Raw genomic sequence first — 25,678 nt, forward strand, 5'->3', positions numbered from 1 at the left:
CGCGTCTAGAAGGGTTAAGGCGCAAACAGTGCGGGGCCGGACAGTGAACCCAAACCTGGAGGGTTAAAATCAATATAATAGTAATATTCTACTCTAAATCAAACGAGTTAAAAATTTTAAAAAAAAGTGAGTTATACAGTGAAGTTAACCCTACGATGGAGGGGTTTCTCATCGAATCAACTGGAGAATTTAAGGTTAATATTAATTTAAACATTAGATGTTAGATTCATTTGGATTTTCAAATATTTTGATCAAAATAAATTACGCATTTCTTTAAAGCTCTTTTGAAATATTGAAACTTAGCCCAAAATCAAATGTTATAATTGTGGGAAAGGTCTTTCTGTAAAAAACTTTTCAAACTTTTTAGTAGATATTGCGTAAAATTATGTAAATACACCAATATAATGTATGTTCGACAATATTAAACATTTTAGATCATTTTTTTCAGAGGGGTCGTGGTAAGCTGCTTGTTAATTGTGTTCAGGAGGAGACAAAACTTGAACCTGATCTGCATCTTGTATCTTCACAAGGAGATATAGTTCCTGTTCATAGGTAGTTAATTATATATAGCTCCTGTTCATAGGTAGCTAAATATATTTAATTCCTGTTCATAGGTAGTTAATTATATAAAGTTCCTGTTCATAGGTAGTTAACTAAATATATATAGTTTCTGTTCAATGGTAATTAATTATATGTATAGTTCCTGTTCATAGGTAGTTGAATTTATTTAGTTCCTGTTCGTAGGTAATTAAATTCCTGTTCATAGGTAGTTAACTTTATATATACTTCCTGTTCATAGGTAGTTAACTATTTATATAGTTCCTGTTCATAGGTAGTTAATTATATACATAGTTCCTGTTCATGGGTAGTTAACTATATATAAAATTCCTGTTCATAGACAGTCAACTAGATATAAAGTTCTTGTTCATAGGTAGTTAACTATATATATAGTACCTGTTCAAAGGTAGTTAACTATATATATACTTCCTGTTCAGAGGTAGTTAACTATATATATAGTTCCTGCTCATAGGTAGTCAACTAGATATAGTCCTGTTCATAGGTAGTTAACTATATATAAACTTCCTGTTCATAGATAGTTAACTATATATATATACTTCATGTTCATAGATAGTCAACTAGATAAAAAGTTCTTGTTCATAGGTAGTTAACTGTATAGTTCTTGTTCATAGGAAGTTGATTAGATATAGTTCCTGTTCATAGATAGTTAACTAGATATATTGTTCTTGTTCATAGGTAGTCAACAAGATATAATTCCTGTTCATAGGTAGTTAACTATATATATACTTCCTGCTCATAGGTAGTTAACTATATATATAGTTCCTGCTCATAGGTAGTCAACTATATATATTGTTCCTGTTCATAGGTAGTCAACTTGATATATAGTTCCTGTTCATGGGTAGTTAACTATATATATACTTCCTGTGCATAGGTAGTTAACTAAATATATAGCTCATGTTCATGGGTATTTAACTATATATATAGTTCCTGCTCATAGGTAGTTAACTAGATATATTTCCTGTTCATAGGTAGTTACCTATATATATAGTTCCTGCTCATAGGTAGTTAACTAGATATATTTCCTGTTAATAGGTAGTTAACTAGATATATTTCCTGTCCATAGGTAGTTAACTAGATATATAGTTCCTGTTAATAGGTAGTTAATTATATATATAGTTCCTGTTCATAGGTATTTAAATATTCATAGTTCCTGTTCATAGGTATAGTCACCTAAATATATTAGCTTCTGTTTATAGGTAGTCAATTATATATATAGTTCCTGCTCATAGGTAGTTAATTATATATAGTTCCTGTTCATAGGTAGTTAAATATATATAGTTCCTCTTCATAGGTAGTTATCTAAATATAAAGTTCCTGTTTATAGGTAGTAAATTATTTATACTTCCTGTTCATAGGTAGTTAACTATATATATAGTTCCTGTGCAGAGATACTCGTAAAAAAGATTAAATATATCCATTTCCTTCCTTGTTTCTGGTGCGTAAACTTGAAAGTCATTTTGGTTTAAAACCTTATATTCGCAGTTGATATCTAATTTATTGCAATATTTTGTACAGAGGATACAGAGGTCGGAATTTTTAGATTGGATATTAAGCTACCCCCATGGGATTACTAAGCTGGATATACAGGGTGTCTCACATCATATTAGATCGTTTATAGCTTTTTAAATTGATTTTTAAGGGAATAGTAAGATTATTAAAAAAATCTATCATTTAAGAATATGTATAAGGCTAATATGAAAAATGTCTTGCACCAGGTTTTTTGAATATTATGTGTTTCTTGGCGTTAAAGCTAACAGATAATCCAAAATGATATGTTTCATGTCATTCTCACTTTACCAAAGTACGTAACAGATTGAGACTCTTAGGTTTATTTATTATTTTTTTCAGGAGTGTACTATTGTTATACAGCAGTACACTGTGCCGTGTACTGAGTACAATACAGTGCTGTCAGAGTGTTGCTGTATCTCTGCCCTTTCCCACTAAAGTGCTCAGGTGAGTTCATAGAGTACAAACTTTACAACAGGGTGTCCCAATAAACATGGGAATACAGAGACGACTTAAAAATCGTCTTGGATGTAAAATTGTTTAAAAATAAAGAAATCTTGACATTTAACAAAAGAATTTTATTTTTTTTATCTTATCCTCCATTGTCAAAAAGACAACAATTTTTGGTCTTGTCCGAAAATTGACTGCGGTGATTTTGGATTGAATTTTTTTCTAAACTTTTTCAAACTTTCTCCAAATTTGCAGCCATCCCAGTCCTTTTTCCAAAGGAAAATAATGCGCAATTTTGGTTTAAAACGTCGGACGGTACAAACCTCAGACTGTCGAACGTCGGACAGTACAAAAGTCGGACCAATACAAACGTCGGACTGATACAAACGAGGGAAAGTACAAACGTCGCATTGAATGAATACAAACTTCGGACTAAGGGAAAATTTTATTCGAATTATAAGATAATTTTTTTAAAATCCGCTATTTTCTCTTTGCAAAATTTACAATCTCACAAAGTCTGAGGATATTAGTTCAATTTTAGCTCTGCTTTTTTTTATCATATGGTCTGATTCAAATCCACCAAAAGGAACTGTGTTTTATACTCAGTTCCTTATGTTCTGTTGTTTATACAGTGGTGCCTTCAAAAGTTGAGTCTTTTCAGTTTTCATAAAACAATGGTCTTTTTTCAAACTCAACCAAAGTCTGATATTTTTTCTTAAAAATGTACCCGTCCGACGTTTGTACTAGTCCGATGTTTGTATACTAGTCCGAGGTTTGTTACTGTATCAGTTCGACGTTTGTAATAACCGACCTTTGTACCTTCCGACTTTCATATTAGTTTATTGTACAAAAACCAGATGAAAAACAGAATGAATCAACAAAATATGATGACCTATAATCAAAATATTCACTCACACGTACCAGATATTTTGTAGACATCACGTTGCCAACTTCACGTGCCAGATTAATAAACGAATTAATGTATGTTCTAAAATGAGATGACCTTTGCTGTTGAAAGCTCTTCCCAAATAGATTTAGTTTTTTGTCACATGGCGGAGAATGTGTACGCTTGCTATGCATTTTCTAAACCTTGCACATTACCACGCTTTTGAGTATTATTTTTTTGATTCTCTTTAAATCGCCGTCATCACCCCCGTTATTTCTTTAGACCAATAACAGTCCTCCTTTTTTAATTCAATATATTTAATTAGGAGCTTACAAGCTCAACCAATCTACTCAACGGAGAACTTATTAAACCCAAGCTTAGAATATTGGTCCTAAAAGTTCCCCGACCAAAAAACGTTGATGGAGTTCATATTTTATGATGGGACTGTATAATAGACAACAAGAGATACAGATTTACTAGCTTGGGAACCCAGCACTACCTGGTTTTAAGCTTTTTATAAAAATGTCAACCAACTAAGCTTAGAATTTTTAAACCAAGCTAAGAACATTCTCGAATTTTACCAAGTTACCCAATCACAGCATGAGGCAAATTGGTCTATGGGTTTGTGAGTTATGATCGAATACACAAACAGACAAACAGACAGACAGAGATAACAACATTAGTTTTTTTCTTTTTCATTTCATTTTCATATTATTTATTTATTTATACATACAATTACAATTACAATTACAATTAGTTTTTTATCTTTTTACTTATTCATCTACTTTTCTCTTTACTTGTTTTACTTTTTTTATTTATAGCGGACTATTGAAGTTGATAATAACTGGTTCTGCTGGGGAGTTGGATCGTCAGGTTAGAATTTATTTATTTTTTCCCCATTTTTAGATTCACAACAGTACCGAGTACGTGCCTGTAACCTGTCAATAATTTGGAAAAATCGTCGTTTTTCTAGTTAAAAACATTTTTCTAGTTAAAAACATTTTCTAGTGAAAAAACATCTTTCTAGTTAAAAACATTTTTCTAGCAAAAAAATTTTTTCTAGTTAAAACATTTTTCTAGTTAAAAACATTTTTCTAGTTAAAAACATTTTTCTAGTTAAAAACATTTTTCTAGTTTAAAACATTTTTCTAATCAAAAACATTTTTCAAGTTAAAAACATTTTTCAAGTTTAAAACATTTTTCTAATTAAAAACATTTTTCTAGTTAAAAACATTTTTCTAGTTAAACATTTTTCTAGTTAAACATTTTCCTAGTTAAAAGCATTTTTCTAGTTAAAAGCATTTTTCTAGTTAAAAACATTTTTCTAGTTAAAAGCATTTTTTGTAATTAAAAACATTTTTCTGTTTAAAACATTTTTCTAGTTAAACACATTTTTCTAGTTAAAAGCATTTTTCTAATTAAAAACATTTTTATAGTTAAAAACATTTTTCTAGTTTAAAACATTTTTATAGTTAAAAGCATTTTTCTGGTTAAAACATTTTTCTAGTTAAAAATTTTTTTCTAGTTAAAAACATTTTTCTAGTTTAAACATTTTTCTAGTTAAAAACATTTTTCTAGTTAAAACATTTTTCTAGTTAAAACATTTTTCTAGTTAAAAACATTTTTCTAGCTAAAACATTTTTCTAGTTAAAACATTTTTCTATTTAAAAACATTTTTCTAATTAAAAACATTTTTCTAGTTAAAAACATTTTTCTAGTTAAAACATTTTTCTAGTTTAAAACATTCAAATTCTCGGAATTTTCTCCATTTCTTCTGCAGCAAAAACCCCGTGGCCCGTTTGTCAGTTTTCTATGAGAACTTTTTTAATAGATAAAATTGATAATATTATTTACACGTCCGGTCGCCGGATCATGGGACCAGAACTCCAACCAATTGCATTGCAGTATTATTGTCACATGTCTCCGTCTGTATCACGTGACCACTATACTGCACTTCTATTGGAGGGAGTTTTGGTCACTTTATACGGACGTGACACAGTTTTATGTCAATTTCTCGAGACAGGAACATCAGATAGAACTCTTATAGGTCTCCATCAACTCCTGAGATTTTCAGGTTTCAGCCTATTCCCGCCTTTCATTTTTCCTTTACAGTCCCTTTAACATTCTCAGTTTTTAACTTAATATGATGTTCTCTATCATTTTTGAAATCCCTAATATTGTTCTAAAATGTATAAAAAAATTAAAAATTACATTGTTTAAAAATTTGCAAATTAATTAAGCTGTATATTTCTATTCACCACTTTTTCACAGTGTCTCTCTTTCTAAAGAATTAATTTTGAGACACCTCTAAATTAATGGATATTAATTATTAATATGTCAACAAGGCTTTGCCAGAAGTCGGAATCTTATCTAATCTACATCTTTTGCTTTCCTATTCGGATTAATTTAATCCCTTCGATATCCCGTGGAGGTCATTATACCCTACAGGGATTATTTGAGGGATAAAGCATTTATACTTAAACTTTACTGTGCCCACATTGGATTTAGAGATCAAGCGTTCAAAAGTTTTCACCTCTCCGTTTTGGAATAGTTGGTTTTACGTGTTTTCTTTAGAAGCACGGGCCCAATAAAAATAGCTTTTTCCAATTACATGTTCTAATATAATAATATATATTTACCTCTGTTTTTCTAACAAACAGACACACAACACGGACAAACATCAGTAGTAAAAAATGGAGAAGTTTCATTGCTAGGATTCGAATATTTATTCAATATACATATTTATTTTATTATAGATACATACGGGGTGAGTAAAAAAAAGTGTGATTTGCGGCGCCTGGTGCAAAAGTGTAACTTTTTTGTGCAACTCTTCTGTATGGTGTTTCTTAATATTTTTTTTGAAAATGTGTGTTTTTTTGGTACTTCAATGGCCCCAAAAAAATCCGCGAACCTTTTTCTCTTTCAAAATGAATAGTTCAGAATAACAAAAATGTGTAAATAAATTGTTTCTATAATATTGTAGGAACTCGCTGGTACGTCCTACAGCCCCTTTAACTATAATATTGTAGGAACTCGCTGGTACGTCCTACAGTCCCTTTAACTATAATATTGTAGGAACTCGCTGGTACGTCCTACAGTCCCTTTAACCTTTATTATTGTAGGAACTCACTGGTACGTCCTACAGTCCCTTTAACCTTTAATATTGTAGGAACTCGCTGGTACGTCCTATAGTCCTTTAAACCTATAATATTGTAGGAACTCGCTGGTACGTCCTATAGTCCTTTTAACCTTTAATATTGTAGGAACTCGCTGGTTTAACCGAGTGTGCTCAGATTCTAGGGATCCCTACTCAGGTCTATATTATAATATATATTTGTCAGCTTTATTTTGTAGTCCAATAAACGTCAAAACGACTGAACCGATTGGGTCCAAATTTGTGATGACATCTTACATGACCCCAGCCAGGGCCCAAAATCGGTTTAAGAAAGTCAATAAATTTAATTGTTTTGCCACATTTATTATGTTTGAAAATGCGTCAACTTGAACAGAAAAATTAGCGATCATTTTTTTGCAGGGTTACGTGAAAAATAGAAATTTCAAAGCTAAAATTGTTAATTGAAAAGAAGCGCGAAGCTTCTTAAAGCCTTTTTTATTCAAACTTTGCTTATCTGTTGTTTTGTTTGCATCTAATAAAAGTAAAAACGGCAGAACCGATCCAATTTAAACTTTTTGTGGGACCTCACATGACCCGGGGAAAGTTTAAAGATGGTCATAGAAGAGTAAAGACTTATTAAGCTCTGAAAATATTTCTTGTTATGGTTAAATAATTTAAGAAAAGAAAATGCCTCCGATAGAGGAATTAGGAAAAGTTTGACATTTTTAAAGAAGACGACATTTTTCTCTCAACAAGAAATTTTATGTTTACTGGGCCTGGGGTAATATTTGTAGTGACAAAGATACTTGGAAAGCGTTTTGGCTATATTCTGAAAATTTGCACAAAATAGAAAATTTGAAAAAAATGCTTATTTTTCACATGGCAAAAAATGTGTACAAAAATATTTCCTTAAATTATGCAAAATAATACAAATCAAAAGTGCTGACATATTTTTTCGATATATCAGAGATTGGGGGTGGCGTGCATAAGTTCATAATGTTTTAAAGTTCTAAAATATGATAGACATTTAATGCAATGTTAAAAATTATCCATGTCCAAAATTAATATTTTTTTTCTAGAACTTGGTTATTAGACTTTAAAAAGGTGACTGCACTGAGCTGTACTGTACTGTACTGTACTTTACTTTACTGTACTGTACTGTACTGCAATTTACTGTACTGTACTGTACTGTACTGTACTGTACTGTACTGTAATGTAATGTAATGTACTGTACTGTACTGTACTGTACTGTACTGTACTGTACTGTACTGTACTGTACTGTACTGTACTGTACTGTACTGTACTGTACTGTACTGTACTGTACTGTCACACTTTTGTAAAGGTTCTAGCATTTAAAACTGTATTCTGTCGATTTTCTCTCTTCTTAAACTTCACAAAAATGTGATTCAAAACATAAGGGATAAACTAACAAAAAAAAAACGAAATTCTTTCATATTTTATCGTTAATTTTCCTTCATATACTTTCTCTCAGGGTTAAAATGTGGCTAGGGGGGAAGGACAGAAAATGTAAAAAATAACCAATTTTAAAACTTTAGATTTATCTTGAACCTATCTAAAACTATAAAGGTTATTTCACTATCTGTAAATGATATCAAACGATTAGATTAATCCCAAAGATGTAATGATCATAAATTTAATAAAAAGAGAATATCTAAACAATTAACGATCTCATGTAAGAAGTTTTCAAACACAATTTAAATCAATCAATCAATATAATCCCTCTCAATTTGTATGTATGCTCCCTATTCTCCAATTTGCTAAAATTTAAGATTCTTCAGGGTTTAGAGGTGGTGGAGCAGAAGAACGTTGTTACTGTTCAGGTATAAATTATGAACCAGACATGGGGGGGGGGGCATAGCATTTAGTGGATACATTTTGCATCAATTTCCTTCTCTTGTGCCTCAATATATGCATGTCTGGCCGTAAACTTTGGAATCTTGTAATTTCCTCCGTTTGAATCTCTATCTTTATATTTAAGTGTATATCTGGTTCTTTGTCTATTTGGATGTCCGATCATAACTCAGGAACCTGTTAACAGATTTGCCTCACGTTTTGATTGGTGATTTCGGAGACCCACGGGAATGTACTTAGCTTGGTTTTGAGATTCTTAGTTGAGTGGTTGGGAAAAATAGCTAAAATATTAATGCGGGTAAACAGCGGGAGTAACTACGAGAATCGTGGGCAACACTGGGTTCTCAAACTAGTCATATATATATATAAGAAAATTAAATTGGTTTCGTAGCAATTTACTCTAGACAATTTTTTAACTTTTAAATTTAGGTTGGAGATGATGGCGCTTTACAATCTCTTCTCTCCAAAACTAAACAGTACCAAGGAAACTCAAGCTATGGCGGACATCAAGGACTATCTGGTTTGAAAAATCTTTCCGGGTCCCCAGTCCTGGGGGGGCTCCCTGGACTTCCGGGACTCCATGGACTTCAGCTTCTTCAAAATTTGCAGGCTCTGCAGAGCCTGCAAGCACTTCCAAATCATCAAGCTTTGCATGGACTTCAACGACTTCAGGAGCTTCAGGGGCTACTAGGTGTTCCGGGGGCCCTACCAGGACTTGCAGGGGCGCCAGGGTCGGCTTTAGTGAAACCAGGAAAGATGAGGAAGAGAAAAGCGGAAGGAGAGGAGAAAGTAGCTAAAAGAAGAAAGAAGGATAAATCTAAGGAACCGGTGAGCAAGTCTAGACCCCTCCCCCTTAAAGGGATAATTCAATCCCCCCCTGAAAGGGACAATTCAAGAACCGCCCCCTTAAAGGGACAATATAATAACTGGTTCTGCTGGTGAGTTGGATCGTCAGGTTAGAATTTATTTATTTTTTCCCCATTTTTAGATTCACAACAGTACCGAGTACGTGCCTGTAACCTGTCAATAATTTGGATTAAAAATAATGTTTTGTTAAATAATCTCTTAAAAATAATGTTTTGTTGAATAATCTCTTAAAAATAATGTTTTGTTGAATAATCTCTTAAAAATTCATTGTTTCTAATTTTGTTTTCTCTACTGACAATGGAGCATTTCTGCTACTGCTGCAGAAATACCTTTTAAATTATCAGAATCAAACACTTATAAGCGAGGAAAAAACACGTTAAATCCACAATAATGATCAGATGAATCGTACATACCATACTGTAAAAGGAAGCTGACTTTAAATTTCGTCTCCAGGCCTTCTCTCTCTTTTCACAGAATATGATAATATTATTAAATAACAGATATATGATTTTATAACAAATAGTTAGCCTAAATAGTATTCTATCAAATTGTGATACAGTTCTAACATCTAGTATATAGTTCTAACATCTTTTGATCTGCGACATATTGTATGTGATACATTTCCAACATCTGGTGATGCAGGTCTAATATCTTGTGATTAAGTTCTAATATCTTGTGATATATTTCTAACATCTTGTGATACAGTTATAATATCTGGTGATGCAGTTCTAACATCTAGTATACAGTTCTAACATCTTTGATACCTTTTGATCTGTGACACAATTCAATCATATTGTCTGTGATACAGTTCCAACATTTTGTGATGCAGTTCTAACATCTTGTGATACAGTTCTAATATCTTGTGACACAGTTCTAATATCTTGTGACACTGTTCTAATATCTTGTGATATAGTTGTAACATCTTTTGATACAGTTTTACTATCTTCTGATACAGTTCTAACATCTTGTTATACAGTTACAATATCTTGTGATACAGTTCTAACATTTTGTGATATAGTTCTAACATCTTGTGATACAGTTCTAACATCTTGTGATACAGTTCTATCATCTTGGGATACAGTTCTAACATCTTTTGATCCAGTCCTAACATATTGTGACACAGTTCTAACATCTTTTGATACAGTTTTACCATCTTGTGATTCAGTTCTAACATCTTGTGATACAGTTCTAACATTCTGATTTATTTTAGGCATTGGTTGAGCAGCCAAGGTTTAGTGAGGATGAAATTATTGAGATAACTCCTGAAATGTATGCTGGGATGGGGGGTAGTGATGATGGTATTGGGGAGGAGGAGGAGGAGGAGGAGAGGGATGGGGAGGAGGGGAGGGAGGGCCTTCCCATGCTTCCTCATCATTTCCTCATTCAAGGTAAATTAACTATTTCTTTGTTTAATTACTGAATTATCTCTTAACCTTGAATATTTACAAAAAAATTTATAATTTTAACTAAAATAAAATTGACTTTAGAAAATGGTGAATCTCCCTTTGTCGGTTCTCGGGATAGTTGGGAAAACACGAGGTAGGAAATCGTCTTTGATTTTACAACCAGAATTCTTGGTTTGGTACATTTCATAGAGAGACATTTCATAGATGGACATTTCATAGATGAACATTTTATAGATGGACATTTCATAGATGGACATTTCATAGATGGACATTTCATAGATGGACATTTTAAAGATGGACATTTCATAGATGGACATTTTATAGATGGACATTTCATAGATGGACATTTCATAGATGGACATTTTAAAGATGGACATTTCATAGATGGACATTTTATAGATGGACATTTTATAGATGGACATTTCATAGATGGACATTTCATAGACAATACATTTCATAGACAATACATTTCATAGACAATACATTTCATAGACAATACATTTCACAGATGGACATTTCATAGATGGACATTTCATAGAGAGACATTTCATAGATGGACATTTTATAGATGGACATTTCATAGATGGACATTTCATAGATGGACATTTCATAGATAACAAGTTCATAGACAGGACATTTCAAAGAGCAATTTTTCATAGATAGGACTTTTTATAGATATGTCTTGTCTCTGAAATGTCCTATCTATGATATGTTTTATATATTAAATGCCCTATCTATGAAATGTCCTGTCTATAAAGTTTCCTATCTATGAAATATCATATCTGTTATTTTGTTATCAATGAAAATGTCCTATCTTAGGGGAATCACATTTTCAATCAATATAGTTAATTTCAATGTATAAAGTTTAAAAGTCTTAAAGTTTAATCAAATAAAAATGTTTTATCTAATTTCAGTTAAAAATGATAAGTTTAAAAAAAGAGTTTTTTGGGGGGGCTCAAATCCCGCATCAACGGGGGGCATTGTTTACTACGTTTTACTCATTTTGCCCCCCCCCCCCCCCCCCATAGATACGGCTCTGGATCCATTGCTAAATCTTCAGAGCTGGTTTAGTCTTATTTCTAAACTTGCTGAAATTTTCAGAATTTTTTTACAAATTTTAATCTTCTTGAGTTGCATGAAAAGATTTACATATCAAAACAGGAAATTTAAAAAGAAGATTTAAGATCAAAGTTTTTAAATTTTTGAAAAAATCTTGTTTTCAAAAAAAATATAACCATTTAAAAAATAATATATATGAATTCCCTTTTTGGTTTTTAATATGAATTCCGTTTTAGATTTTTTTAAAGCTTCTAGACATATGTTGTAGAGTTAAATATAAATAACTATGGTATTAAATACTCAAGAAGAAGGTTATTTGCTTTTTGAAATTTTTTACGATAAAACTTTGTTGCTAGCTTAATTTATGCCTCAAGAAAACGTTATTTTTGTTGAATGACTTTGAATAGAAAAATTCTTTAAAAAACTTCATAAAAAAGTGACTTTAAAATAAAATTTTCTAAAATTGATAATATGAAAGGAATGCAAAGCACTATAAAAGCCTGGCACATTAAAATTGGCATTGGCAAGAATGGCTTATTAGTGTCTAAAATTTGTTTTTTTTCTGACATGAAGATTGCATTTAAAATGAAATTAATTTAAATCAATATTCAATTAATCCCAAATTATGAATTCAATCAAACTAAAAGATACGTTCCTAAATCTTTTGCTGTCTCTTCCATCAACATCATCCAATTGATTAACGCTATCTGTCAACAATCTATTTATCAAACATTTTTGATTGTTTTAGTAGATTTAAGATTTTAAAAAACAATGGCAGATCAGTCTCCAATCAATTCCAAGTGGGGGGGGGGGAGGGGCTGCACCTTAAAAAATTCTTTTATTAAAATAATGAGATTTTTTTTAGCTGGGATATGGAGAATTCAGACGGTCAGCCACTAGGACATGGCGGAGATTTCGATCTCGACGCTGATCATGCTACTCCTGAGGTCAAGGAGATCGTCAGTGAAAACGATCCAGAGGTATTTTGTCCTATTTGTCGAGCGGAGCATTTGTTTCCAGTTCTCAGGTTTTAGATATTTTTAGTATACACTTCTTTCTGAGTTAAACTTCTTCGGAAAGTAATCAAAGCACTCAAATTTTTATTTTTCAAAACTGTAAATGGATTTTTGGGACGGGTGTAGAATAAAATAAATTCTAACTGTATTATGTAAACTTATACAGATTATTTTCAAATTTTTAAAGGACATACTGCAAAATCAGGAAAAAATAAATATTGTCATAAAATTTTCTTTTATATCTCACCTTTAAAGATTAAAAAATCAACAGTTTTAGTGGTAGGTTGCAAAAATATGAATTCCTTTACAGTTAAAAATCAAATATTCACATATTAAAAAATCTATTGTTTTCATCATTAGATTTCAAAATTATAGTTATCAGCAATTTGATAGTTTAATAGCTTAATAATTGATAAAAACAAAGCAGTTGTATTGTGTACACACATACCCATTTTATTTTCTTCATAATAATATTAAATAATTATATGTCGTTTTCTTCTTCCACCATTATATGTGTCGCACTGTATTCTCTAAATTTCGAAAAAAATTGCCTATTTGGCAGCTTTCCAACTATTGCTGCCCATTAAGTGATTTAATGATTTTTAAATGTTGTGTAATTATTGTAATTTTAACTAACTTTAGGTGATTGTTTTTGAGTGCAGTTTTTGCCCAGGACAAATTTTTAAGAAGAGAAATGATATCAACAGACATCTCAAGAAACATGTCCCAATAGGTGAATAGACAGACGGAGAAGTAGCAGACACCAGACGGATAAATATCAGACAACAGACGGATAAATAGCAGACAACAGAGGGATAAATATCAGACACCAGACGGATAAATATCAGACAACAGACGGATAAATATCAGACACCCACACCAGACGGATGAATATCAGACACCAGATTGATAAATATCAGACAACAGACGGATAAATATCAGACAACAGACGGATAAATATTAGACTGACAATATTTCAACTAAACAAACTGAAAAAACATCAGATATACCGAGTCACTTGTGACACATTTCAATTAGACTAAGGGATCTTAATCAGACAGACTGACAGGGTGTTTGCAAAAATTGAAAGACGTCGAATCCAATACGATGGTGATCACTACTAATCCTAATTCGGTCTGTTGCATCTCATTAAGAAAAAATGGCCAAACACAAATCATACCGAAGAACGTAGCATCCATACAAATTCCGAAAGTTGCATTATTCCGCTCAGATCGTAAATAATTCAATTAGATTTAAAATTAATCATTAACATATAGTGATCGAATTCTATTCGATGCATTCGTAAAAAGTTAATATTTAATAATAATAATTTTTATTTGTTTCATATACAATTTTCTTAACGACGAATATTTAGCTGCTAAGCGTCTCTGCTATCAGGGGTTCCACGTGCAGCGTGGGAAAGTCATCTAAGCGAACAAAAAAAAAACATCGTTTAAAGTACATTGTTTATGAAACAAATAAAAAATATTATGAAATATCAACTACATATGAATGCATCAAATTAAATTCGATTAAATTGAATTTGTGTGGACGCTACGCTCTTCGGTATGAGTCGTGTTTAACCATTTTCTCCTTAATCACCATAATATTCGTTTCGACGTTAGCCTTTACCCCTTTCATTTTTCGCGAACACTCATTTTAACAAAACAAAAAAAATCCAAGACGAAAAACAAGGAAAACCAACTATAGAATCTAAACTATTAAATTAATTAACAAATCTAAATTTAGAAATGCGTAAGCGGTTCCAGTGTGAGAAGTGCAAGGAGAAGTTTATAAATAACAGCAACTTGAAAGTGCACATGAAGGTGAAATTCAAATCATTATTCCTAACATCAACAAAGTTTTTATCAGGAGGTCAAAATTGGGCTAAACTAACTTTTATTTGTTTTTAACTGTTAGTCTTTAACATCTTATCATTCAAGTCGTCTTTGTGAGAAATATCATTTATTCAAAATTCTTAGTTATGCACTTTTTTGTTAGTTTTCAAGTATTANAAAATTTCTATAGCATTTAAATACATTGTATATAATACATAACTATATTATACAAAACGCTTAATTTTGCATATAAATTTTAAAGTTTAACAAAATACGTATCTTCTGTTAGAGAAAAAAAATATTTTAATTTTTTCTAAATCTTTAAGAATCCGATTAAAACCCCAAAAACTAAAAATTAACAAAAAAAAACTATTACCTCTCTGAGACTTAATATTATTGTTATGATTTTTTTAGTAAAGCTGCTTCATCTGCAAACTGATTTAAATATAAAAGATGGCATTTGGAAACTATTATGTTAACTGGATGCGTTTTAAAAATAGTTCTTGTAAATAATCTTTTTTTGTTAATATTCACAAAAACCCTTCTTTTTGTTATTCAATCTACAAACTAGACAAATTAAATACAGTATATGACAAATTGTTTTCTCTAAAATCTAAATTTGTTTTAGGTTTGCTCTGGGAAGATAAAGGAGTTTTTGGTAAGTTAAACTAAATGTATTCAAAACTTAAAGTAACCCTCAATTTGAAGTCCTTAATTACCCTCTGTTGGAGTAACAAGATTTCTGTATTTTTCTGTATTTAAAGAAAAATTACAACTGCAAATTTTCAAGGCAAAGTTGTAAAGTTTACCGATGTGAATTCGACATGCCGGTGAACATATGAAGGGTAACTTAAAGTAAGCCTCCACTCTTCAGTCTCTCCTAATTTTGCACAAGATTTGGTGATATAAACAAAAATGAGTCTCCGCTTAGAGTATCTGCTAACCTAACAGTTGTGTACAACAAAGATTTAAAGAATAACATAATTTGGCTGGCATGCAACTCTCCGAAGGTCAATGGACTGTCCCTTTAAGATATATTTTGTTTAGTGCAAGAAATGTGGAGATGTTCAGTACAACAAAACCGACCATTTAGAGCATCTAGGTAAACTTTCTCGTCTAGTCTTTCATCTCTTCGATACTTTTTACTAACATATCTATGTTTGTGGGTTTGTATGTCCAATCATAACTCATAAGATATATTAAGGCGGGCTCTTCGAAATAGGTCACAAAATAGGTATCAAATCTATTTTCATAAACACCTCAAATGTTGATTGGAAAACTCGGAAGAACCACGGTAATGTTCTTATCGGTTTTTTTAATTGAGTGGGCTGACTTTAATGGGGAAAATCCAGGCAAAACTAGTATCTATATATTTATGTACTTTTAGCTCGTGTACATAACATCAACAAGAAGCATGCCTGTCCTATCTGCCACAAACAGCTGAAGAAAACTAGTGATCTGAAGAAGCACATGGCAACTCATAGTAACATGGTAATTATTTTCAGATTTTTTAATTGAAAATTTTCTTTAAATTCAAAATCACCAAATACAATTCAACGTTTTCCTACAAATTTTAATTTAGGGGTATTATGAAAATTAATCATTAACATTTTAAAATATTTTTTTGTCGGCTAAAATCTTGCTAATTTTTTTTTCGATTTTTTTATGAAACCCTTTCCGTTAACCTATTGTCCAAAAACGGCATCCCAGTCACTTTTTACTTTTAAAGGATATATATTTTAAGTACTTAAATGAACACTAATCTGAGTTTGCGAAGATTAAAATACCATTGTATAGGAAACCAATCAAAAATAATTGTTCTTGTGAAAAATTATTTGTTATTTAAGAAAAAAAGAAAAAATTCAGAAAGTTTTGTTGGCGTCAAAAAAAAACTGGGGATAGAAAGAAAACATTGTGTGTATTTTGTTGTTATAAACAAAAACTTTTACTCCGAATTTCCAAGTTTCATATGTATTAGACAATTCAACACGATAATTTGAGTCTGATTGTCGTCTTCCTCACTGTACGCTTTCTACAACCAATTTTTATATTTATGATCAAATATATAAATATCGATTAACTTTAAAGAGACTGTAAGCGTCTTTAAATTGACCCTCCATGCAAAGATAAGATGGCAGTGCCCGATTCACATCGGTATCCTGAAAACTTTATCTGATGAAGCTCGAGTTAGATTTCAATGTTTGTAATTTAAAAAACTGATCATTTTCTATTTTGGGTTTCTCTACAAATGTGACTTGTATATTTCTGTTGCAGGAAAACATATGGAAATGATAAGATTTCAAACTTTTACATAATTGATCAGATAAAGGCTAAAGATCTTTGTATATCGGACATTCCTATTTTTGCATGGAGAGTTACATTTATTTAAAATCACACTTTTGTGTTTGTTTTTATAAGAAACCTTTTCAGAAACCCTTCTCCTGTGAGGTTTGCGGGAAGAAATTCAAGACCGAATCTTACGTTAAGGTTAGAATAAATATAGAACAAATTTAGAATAAATACAGAATAAATATAGAATAAATATAGAATAGATACAGAATAAATATAGAATAAATATAGAATAAATATAGAATAGATACAGAATAAATATAGAATAAATATAGAATAAATATATGATTGTTTTTGTTTAGTTATAATTCAAGAACATGTTTTTTTGCAGGTTCACATGAAGTCTCATTTTGTAAATGGGGAGATACCAGAACATTTCGGGAACGGATCCAATATGGCCGCCGGAAATGAAGGGTCAGCTGGGGAAAATGATTTACAGGAGGATATTGAAAGGTATTTAGGGAGGGGGGGGGGGGATATTCATTGGTTAATGGTCCTCCACATAAGTTTTATATTCCGAGCCCCATTTTACTTGATTTCTCACCACCTTCTTTGGGTTAAATTCATAATAACACAGATAGAACATTATATATCGTCTTTCAAAGCTTTTGGGGGTTTTAGTACAGAAGCCCAAAGGAGTTCCGCGCAGTTCTCTCTCTGTCTTGTAATTCAACGCAACGCAGCAACAAATCTTTTGCCTTCTGCCTCAGGGTTATTTTGAACGAAAACCCCCTAAATCTTGAAAATACGTTTTATCTGTGTTGTCAATTAATCTTTGCTTAAATTGATAAAATTTATAAATTTATTTGCACTGACATGATATAAATTTAGCAAGATCTTGGTTACAACTTACAAGTTGTTTTGCTTTTAAATTATAACATATCTCAAAGAATGGGTTGAAAACATATCTTATTGAACTATATATTCCATCCTTCCTTGAACCAATATATTTTCTTCAATATAAATAGAAATGTTTTTCCCCCCAGTTCTCCTTTTAATAACATTTACAAAACTTTTTTATCATTTTCAAATGGTTCTAACAAAAGCTTAAAAATACATATATTCAAATATTTACGTCTGTTAAAAACCAAATTTGACATATTTTATTTCTTTGTTTTTTTTTACTGTAAACCAAATACAAATATTTGGCTAAAATAAAGTAACCCAACCCAGAAAATGCATTTTTAGCGAAAAACAATTTTTCATGGTACATGATACTGTTCATGTTAGCGTTATATCATCAGATAAAATTATTGATTGATCTTAAAGGAGCTCCGAAGCTTTTATGGAGACTGTTGGAAGCTCAGACCTCGCACAATGCTCAGATGATGAGGAAAGTGGAGCGTTGCGAATTGATTTGGAACAGGTGGACAATCAAAATGGCAGAAATCTACTGGAAAAGCAAAATGTCGGAAACCCACTGGAAAAGGAAAATGGCGTGAATCAAAACGAGGAATTGTACAATGACCAGGTTGGTCATTTTTTCAGTGTTTATTTAATACATAAAAAAATTCTTAAACTGGCTCTTTCGTAAAATGTTCTCCCCCCGGGCCACTCTCACAAAAAAATCGATACATTACAAGAAAAATAAAATCATAGTTGGCATGTTTACTGAGTTGTATCAATGAGGATTTAAACCCTTTAAACCCCTCTAAGTTGTTATATAAAACATGTTTAAAAAATGATAACATATTTATAATATTGTATAATGTTGTAAAATACATATAGGAGGGTGCTCAGCTGAGTTGTGAAGACTCCACTGGTTCCCTCTGGACGAATGAGAAGGAAATAAAGATTATGAAGAATACAGAAGATACTCCTGAAGATATTTCGGAGACTGCTGACACCCCTGAAGGAGGGAGTGAGTGCGTGGACACCCCTGAAGGCGGGAGTGAGTGCGTGGACACCCCTGAGGGAGGTAGCACAAGTGATGAAATGGAGATACAGGAAAATGGACTGGAGTTTGGCAAAAAGGTAGAATTGTTAGTCTAATTAAAAATTCATTTTTTTATATCAGTAATTTTAAAAGTATTTAAATAATATTCATTCCCTGTTCTGGAATTATAATTTTCATTATATGAAATAATTTCAGGATCTCTATGTTGCTCAGATGAATCTGTTCAGAAATTCGCGAGAAATTGTTTAAAATCAGCTGATATCTAGGAAAAACAGCTGATACTGTATAAAATTCAGCTGTTTTCTTGAGTATAACAGCTGTTTGCTTGGTAGATTTTTAGCTTTAACAATTCTAGTAAAATCTACCCTTTCACAAAATTGTAAAAATATCTTCGAAAACAATTTAGTAGAATAAGAGGACACTTGAAGATGTTTTTTAGGCACTTCTAGTAATCAATGAAACCTAAGAACTACGTGTAATTGGGTTTTGTGCAAATTAAAGATTTGACTGAACTGACTTGTAAACAAATATTCAATTTATTCTCAGGAATTTATTGCAAATACAGTATTTGTTATTTTATTATTTTAATTAGATAAATAAACGATAAAATTTGCAGAATTATTTTAATTAAGACATCTAGATAAATAAACGATAAAACTAGGAGAATTTGAACTTAAGAACTAATATCTGGACATGCATGGTGTTACCTGTTTTGAATGAGACTTCAGAGACGACAGGAAAAAATTTACTAATACTTATATTCTCGGTTTCTCTTCAAATGTATGCATTTATAGGCATTCAGCAGGTCGTAATATACTTAGTTACTTAGACAGTGTTTTAGCTAGTGTTTTAATCAATTTAGCTATTCCTCAAGGCTTCTTGAAGAGATTAATTAAAATAACAGATTGGACACTAGATGTCGTTTTTTAAGATTTGGATGAAACTCGGTCGTAATATCTCTGAGGCAGAAGCCCAGGGGAGTTTTGCGCAGTCGGCGAAAGAGCCTGTTCTACAGAATTTCGTCGAAATTTCTTATCTGATAGATTTAGCTTAACCGTAAATTTCCAGTGTTTCAGTCATATTTTTCGGGCCTCTCTGTAAGTGTTAAAAAAAAGTAATATAATTAAACATAATTTCATATTTTTAATTTTTTTGTTTAAGATAATTAAGGTTTGTTAAATTTTACAAAAAAATAATTTGTTTAAAATGAGTAAATATGTTTGGCGAATTTGATGATCTTTAACATCAATTTAAACAATGAACAGGGGCGGATATAAGGATTCTGTAGGGGGGGTTTAGATTTNATTCTAGGGGGGGGTATTTAACCCCAGGATTCTAGGGGGGGTATTTACCCCCAGGATTCTAGGGGGGGGGGTATTTACCCCCAGGATTCTAGGGGGGGGTAAATAACCCCAATAACCCCCCTTATTTACGCCACTGACAATGAATCCCCTATGAAACCGAATATCCCGGATTTTAGACAAATTTTCAGTTTAAATTGTGGGCAGGTTTTTTATCATGTTTTTAGAATTTAAAATCAGTTATGTGTGTTCAAACGAGGGGGGGGGGGGAGTGCAGAAGTGAACAAACGTGTTTTGCGGCATGCGCGCGCATTAATTGATTATCATAAATATAAAAAATTTACTTTAATCTGTTTATTTCTTAGAAATAAAACCATATAGACATCTATTAATGGCCCTATGGTGTACAATATTTTTTAAGCTTTATTGCTCCTCAGTTTCCTCAGTTTCGTAAAATCTATAAATATATATGCCGCATGAAAGTAACGGATGTAAATGCCTGTAAAGATCTAGAAAAACTCAAGCACATGAAAATCTTCCGCTTTTCCTGAACTCCCATGCAATCTTGAGGATGAGCTTCTCTTAAACCTTGCAATATTTTATAAATAATTTCAATTTGTCTCCAAGTTACTTTTTGCTAAACAATCAACTAAAAAAGGAGCTTATCAAAATAAAAAATGATTTTAAATTGTTAATTTACTTTTCTTAATCTAAAGGGTGTCACAATCAATGTGCGAATTCAGAGACGATTTTTATATTGTCTTCGATCCATGTTGTATTTTTCATGAACTCAATTATTGCATCATTCCAGCTTGACATCAAATATCTAAAACGCCTCGACATTTTCAAAATGTGGTCTACCATTTAATATCTTGAATAATGACGGAGATATTTCAAAATTTGTAAAAAATTCAATTTATTTAATATATCAAAATTGTCTTAATATCTGAAATCTGAAAGATACAGGTTGACCACTTTAAGAAAACCTAGTCAGACGTACAGCCTTTTTTCTATTTTCTTTGCAACCCATCAAATATTAAGAAATTAAAGACGACTATAAAGTAGTCTCTCCATTCCCATGTTTATTGGGACACCCTATAAGTCAAATTTTGAGTGTGACGGAAGATATAAGTAAAAAACGACCCAAAAACTAACTTTTTGTAACTATTTGTGACTATTTGTGGATGCTTTTTTCATTTCTTTCTATTTCATGATAAAGAAATTGTAAAGTTAGATAAAAGCAAACTTTAGTAAAGGTTTGAAATCTTGCTAGTTTTTCTTATACGATCCATAGCGATTAACAACACTACCTTTGCCTAGATTATAAATTAACATCTTAACTAACATTTATTTCTGTGCTTTCAAATACAAGGAAGTACAAAGATAACAACCGTAAGGCATTTTTGGTACATTTGTGCACAATTCAATTCAAGAAGTACAAATTATATGTATTTTCATATGATTTATAAATATAAATACAAAAAGTATAAAAATGGCTTTCGGGGGTTTATATTTTCGAAAAGAAAGGACAAAAAATTAAATTTGAAAAATAATGTTTACGCTGAAATTTCAAAAAACACCTTTTTAAAAAGTAAATGATCTCTTCCGAATATCCGGATATGTATAAATTAGAATTCTTCTCTTAAAATGTAGCATTAGTGTGCCTGATTTACAAGGGTACTCTTTAAGTCAGTATCTGAGCATGTGGAAGATACAGTCATTCTTCATTTTGAAAAGTGGAAGTCAGTCAATTTCTGACATTTATTACAAGTCAGTTTAACAGAGTGATAAATTAGCTCACATGAAGGGAAAAAGGCACGATTGTGAATAATACATGCCACTCTATAAAAAGAGGGTATTTTTAAAAAATAGTTTTCGGATGAACAATTGGAATGCATGTAAAAAAAAACGTTATCAAGATTTCATTTGATTTTTGAATGCATACAGAATTTGATACATTCAAAAAGACAATTTTCCTGGGAAAAAAACTTGGTAGGGAACCTCCAAAAATGGGAAAAATTCGCAACAAAAAAAAGGAATCCGCAACTTTAGGCCACAGAGCAAACTTATCCTAACGAGTTTATCACAGTACTGCACTGTGTACTACAAAACTAACGAAAACATTTATGTACAATCTGTACAAACACTGGTGAATTAGGACTGTGAATTTTACAACCATAGAAAAAAATAGGTGAACTTTCATCTTAATAAAATTCGAATTTGCTGTTGGCTTTAAACATTTTTTATATATAATTACTTAATATAATAGATACTGGAAAGACATAACCTTGAGATATAGAAATGCGTTGTTGAATGTTGTTTAATATTGTTGTTGAATGTTGTTGAATGTTGATAATAATTCAAAAATTGAAATTAAAAATTGTTTAGCATTTTCTACATCGTGTATATTTTGGCAACATTCGGTGGCATTTCATTAGATCTAAAATCAGAACTTTTATGTGAAATTGCACTAATCTACATTTTAGTAATCCCAGCAGGGTATGGGCATCATTTTTGTAAAATAATGAAATATTTCGTGAAAAAATGTGTCGTTTAGAAAAAAAACCCGAAAGATGGACGAATGAATTGGATTGTTCAGAGAGATAAAAAATTATTGTTTTTAAAACTAAAGAAAAAGTACAAAACAAACGACAAGTTTTTCGAAAGAACTTGAAAAAACAATCGTTTGTTATCTAAACGAACGAATTTCCCCTAAGATTTGGAAAACTATCGTGCTTTACCGAAAGAACAATTTTTCGGGACAAACTTTAAAAATCTAGCATTTTTAAAACTGAAAAACGATTTATTCGAACAAATTTTTGAAAAAGCTATCGTTTCTTTTAACTAAACGAACGTTTTTATTGAACTAACGTTTTTTTGTGAATGAACGATTTTAGTAAACGAACGATTTTACTGAACGATCTTTCAGTGAGAAAACGAACGAAACAAATGGAAAATTAACGATAATTTTGAGTACGAACGAAATCGTATTTTTTAACGATTGAAAAAAAGTACAAAATGTGTCGTTCACAAAAAATGACGAACAAAATGGAAAAAGTGGAACGTGTCCAAAAGTAGGGTTCGAACTTCAGATTCACAACACAAAAGATCTGACTTTAATAATGAAATTAGAGATAGCAAATTCTATCCGTTAAGAAAATAATAGAAGTGAAATGTTTTTATTTGAACTTTTAAGGTTATGTTTAGTACTTTTGATAAGAGAGACACATTACAATTTTAAAAGTTTACATAAAAAATTATTTCAGTTAATACATTTAGAACAAATCTAAACCGGTTTCTTGGTGTTAAAAGGTATAAAAACCGGTTCTAGAATAGTTCAAACCAGTTTCAAGCTGTTGATGCTTAACAAAACCGGTTTCAAGATGTGTATGTTTTACCAAGCCGGTTCATCCCGGTTTTCTATGTCTCGGTGTTTATCCAAACCGATTTCTCTTTTCGTTGATTTCTCGGATTTCCCTAAAATTTTTTTTGTATAATTCAAGCTTAAAGGGACTGCATGTCGGTCGTACAATGGGAATTTTCGATTTGCACATGTGCCCTTTAATCTTCAGCTAATCAATAATAGTTTCCAGATAAAAAATGTGTTCAATTACGACAATTTTTTCTCCGTAACTTCTGAAGAAATTTTGAAAGAAAAGATTATTGATCAGAAAACGCTTGTAAGGGTACTATCTATACGCATAAAATGACAGCTACAGTCCTTTTAAGGAAAAAAATAAGATTTCCGTTAGAAAACGGAAAACGACAAATTAACGTTGTTTGTTCAAAAACAGAAAACAAATTTTTTTCTTTAAAATGAAAACTTGTTAAAACGGTCGCATCGATTTTTTAAACAACAAAAGTTTAAAAGGATCAATTTGAAATTAACATTTTTTGTTTGAATGCAACATTTTTTTAATGTTTGTTGATTCTTAGACGAAAAGAGGTCCGAAATGAGGCGCTTAGGAGAAGTAAAGTTTGAAAAAAGGTTCAACTGCGGAAGGATCCCAAAAGGGTTGGTTCCGTATACCTCTATACCCTTAGTTCCAAATCAAGTATTATAATTTACATATTACTTTTAACAATAAAGAATTTGTATTAGTTGAAGTCTAGTCGGATAGGATTTGCGGCTTCTCCCGGTATTAACAAAACTGCAAAATATCATATTTGCTTCTATTATTTCTAATTATTCAATTCTATTTTTTTGCAGACAAACTGTGAGGTTAAAACAAATTCCAACATTAAACGCCCTGAGAAAATTATTGAAAAAGATAAGAAATTTACGATAATTTTGAGAACGAACGAAATAATTTTTTTTAGAAGGATTAAACAAATCGGAAGGAAAGGATTAACGAACGATGAACGAAAAAAACACAAAAAGCCTAATGCGCCCATCTTTATTAACAAGTGTTGCATCTTACTATTTCTAAAAAATATTGAAAAAACAGTCGGCGAAGTGTTTATTTGAAACTCCTAGCACCTCAAGTGCTCAACTAATTAAAGTTAGCGGTCAAAATCGTAGAAAAAAATATTTACGAAAGCATGGAGTCGAGTGGGAGGGGGGGGGGACACTTTTTTCTAGTAAATTCCTCTCTATATATTCTATTCTATATGGTACTGTCCCATAAGTTTGACCTTCTTCTACTGTTTAGTAGCAGTTGATGTATTTTGTACAAAAGGATTAAAAGACAGTTCCACAGTTTTATTCTTGCAATTTTTAGTTATTCAAACTAGCTTGGGAACCCATCGTTGCCCGGGTTATATTGTTACCTCTGCCGTTTTCCCGCGCTTGGTCTTAAATTACGATTTTGGTGATTTTGACTATATAAGTTGACTCACTCAATTTAGAATCTCAAAACCAAGCTAAGACCATTCCTACGGTTTTCCCGAGCCCCCAATCAAAATTTGAGGCAAATCGGTAAAGGAGTTCCTGAGTTATGATGGGAGATAGAAACAAATAAAGATTACTATAGTTAAAGAACATACATTATAGGAGCTGGAGCTAAGAATTGATACTCAGAAACAGACACTCACTGCTCGGGATGAAAGCATTAAGAAACTACTTGAGATGCTTCAGAGTAAAGGAGAAGGTTTGTTTTTTGTTAATTATCAAATAATTTGCTAAAATGGCGGGAATATACAAATCAATATATCTTTGCAATCCATTATCCTTAGATTAAATAATCTAAGTTTAAAATATAAACGGGTTAAACCATCAAGTTGCAAAAATATAGGGATTAGAAAATTTGAGTTTGTGGCAAGGCCTCAATGTCTTTAAACTCAAATACAATTCTACTTTAACGTTTAAATTCACAGAAATTTAATAAAGGTGCAAATAAATAAAAAATGAAGAAAGCTAAGCAAAAAAATATAAATCCAAATAAAATATTCATTTATGTCATTGTAATGGGTATTATTAAGTGCGATAAAGTTTTTGCCGGGATTTTTATTTTTTCTAGTTTAAAAAACTTTTTCCCACGCATGATACCCATTTCAATATCATTTATAGTTTTATTCAATTTTACTCAAAATATTTA

The 25,678-nt window shown here is 31.3% G+C and overlaps 1 protein-coding gene and 1 long non-coding RNA gene across 2 annotated transcripts; one reads left to right on the plus strand and one right to left on the minus strand.

Moving 5' to 3' along the window:
• The first annotated feature begins 9 nt into the window (after positions 1-9).
• On the plus strand, positions 10-19,458 carry LOC111700502 (uncharacterized). The gene is made up of 20 exons (XM_023471434.1): positions 10-194; positions 449-552; positions 2,428-2,532; positions 4,243-4,294; positions 6,685-6,735; positions 8,336-8,377; positions 8,838-9,236; positions 10,486-10,663; positions 10,763-10,814; positions 12,606-12,720; positions 13,399-13,489; positions 14,506-14,582; positions 15,223-15,252; positions 15,642-15,696; positions 15,982-16,085; positions 17,025-17,081; positions 17,275-17,396; positions 18,213-18,414; positions 18,672-18,917; positions 19,036-19,458. The coding sequence occupies exons 1-20, from the start codon at positions 156-158 to the stop codon at positions 19,087-19,089; spliced, it is 2,175 nt and encodes a 724-aa protein (XP_023327202.1). The 5' UTR covers positions 10-155; the 3' UTR covers positions 19,090-19,458.
• Positions 19,459-21,469: 2,011 nt separating this feature from the next.
• Positions 21,470-23,869, minus strand: LOC111700503 (uncharacterized). The gene is made up of 2 exons (XR_002764998.1): positions 23,257-23,869; positions 21,470-22,581 (listed from the first exon to the last, which is right to left on the minus strand). It is a non-coding gene; the product is annotated as an uncharacterized LOC111700503 (long non-coding RNA).
• Between the last annotated feature and the right edge of the window lie 1,809 nt (positions 23,870-25,678).

The sequence above is a fragment of the Eurytemora carolleeae genome, unplaced genomic scaffold, assembly GCF_000591075.1.
Source record: "Eurytemora carolleeae unplaced genomic scaffold, Eaff_2.0 scaffold394, whole genome shotgun sequence".
Taxonomy (NCBI): domain Eukaryota; kingdom Metazoa; phylum Arthropoda; class Copepoda; order Calanoida; family Temoridae; genus Eurytemora; species Eurytemora carolleeae.

What these genes read in the sequence shown, in the direction of transcription:
- LOC111700502 (XM_023471434.1), top strand. Translation starts at nt 156, where the DNA reads ATGGAGGGGTTTCTCATCGAATCAACTGGAGAATTTAAG. An exon ending in TCAGTGAAAACGATCCAGAG is followed by an intron (nt 12,721 to 13,398) that starts GTATTTTGTCCT and finishes AACTAACTTTAG; the next exon opens with GTGATTGTTTTTGAGTGCAG. An exon ending in ACTTGAAAGTGCACATGAAG is followed by an intron (nt 14,583 to 15,222) that starts GTGAAATTCAAA and finishes AATTTGTTTTAG; the next exon opens with GTTTGCTCTGGGAAGATAAA.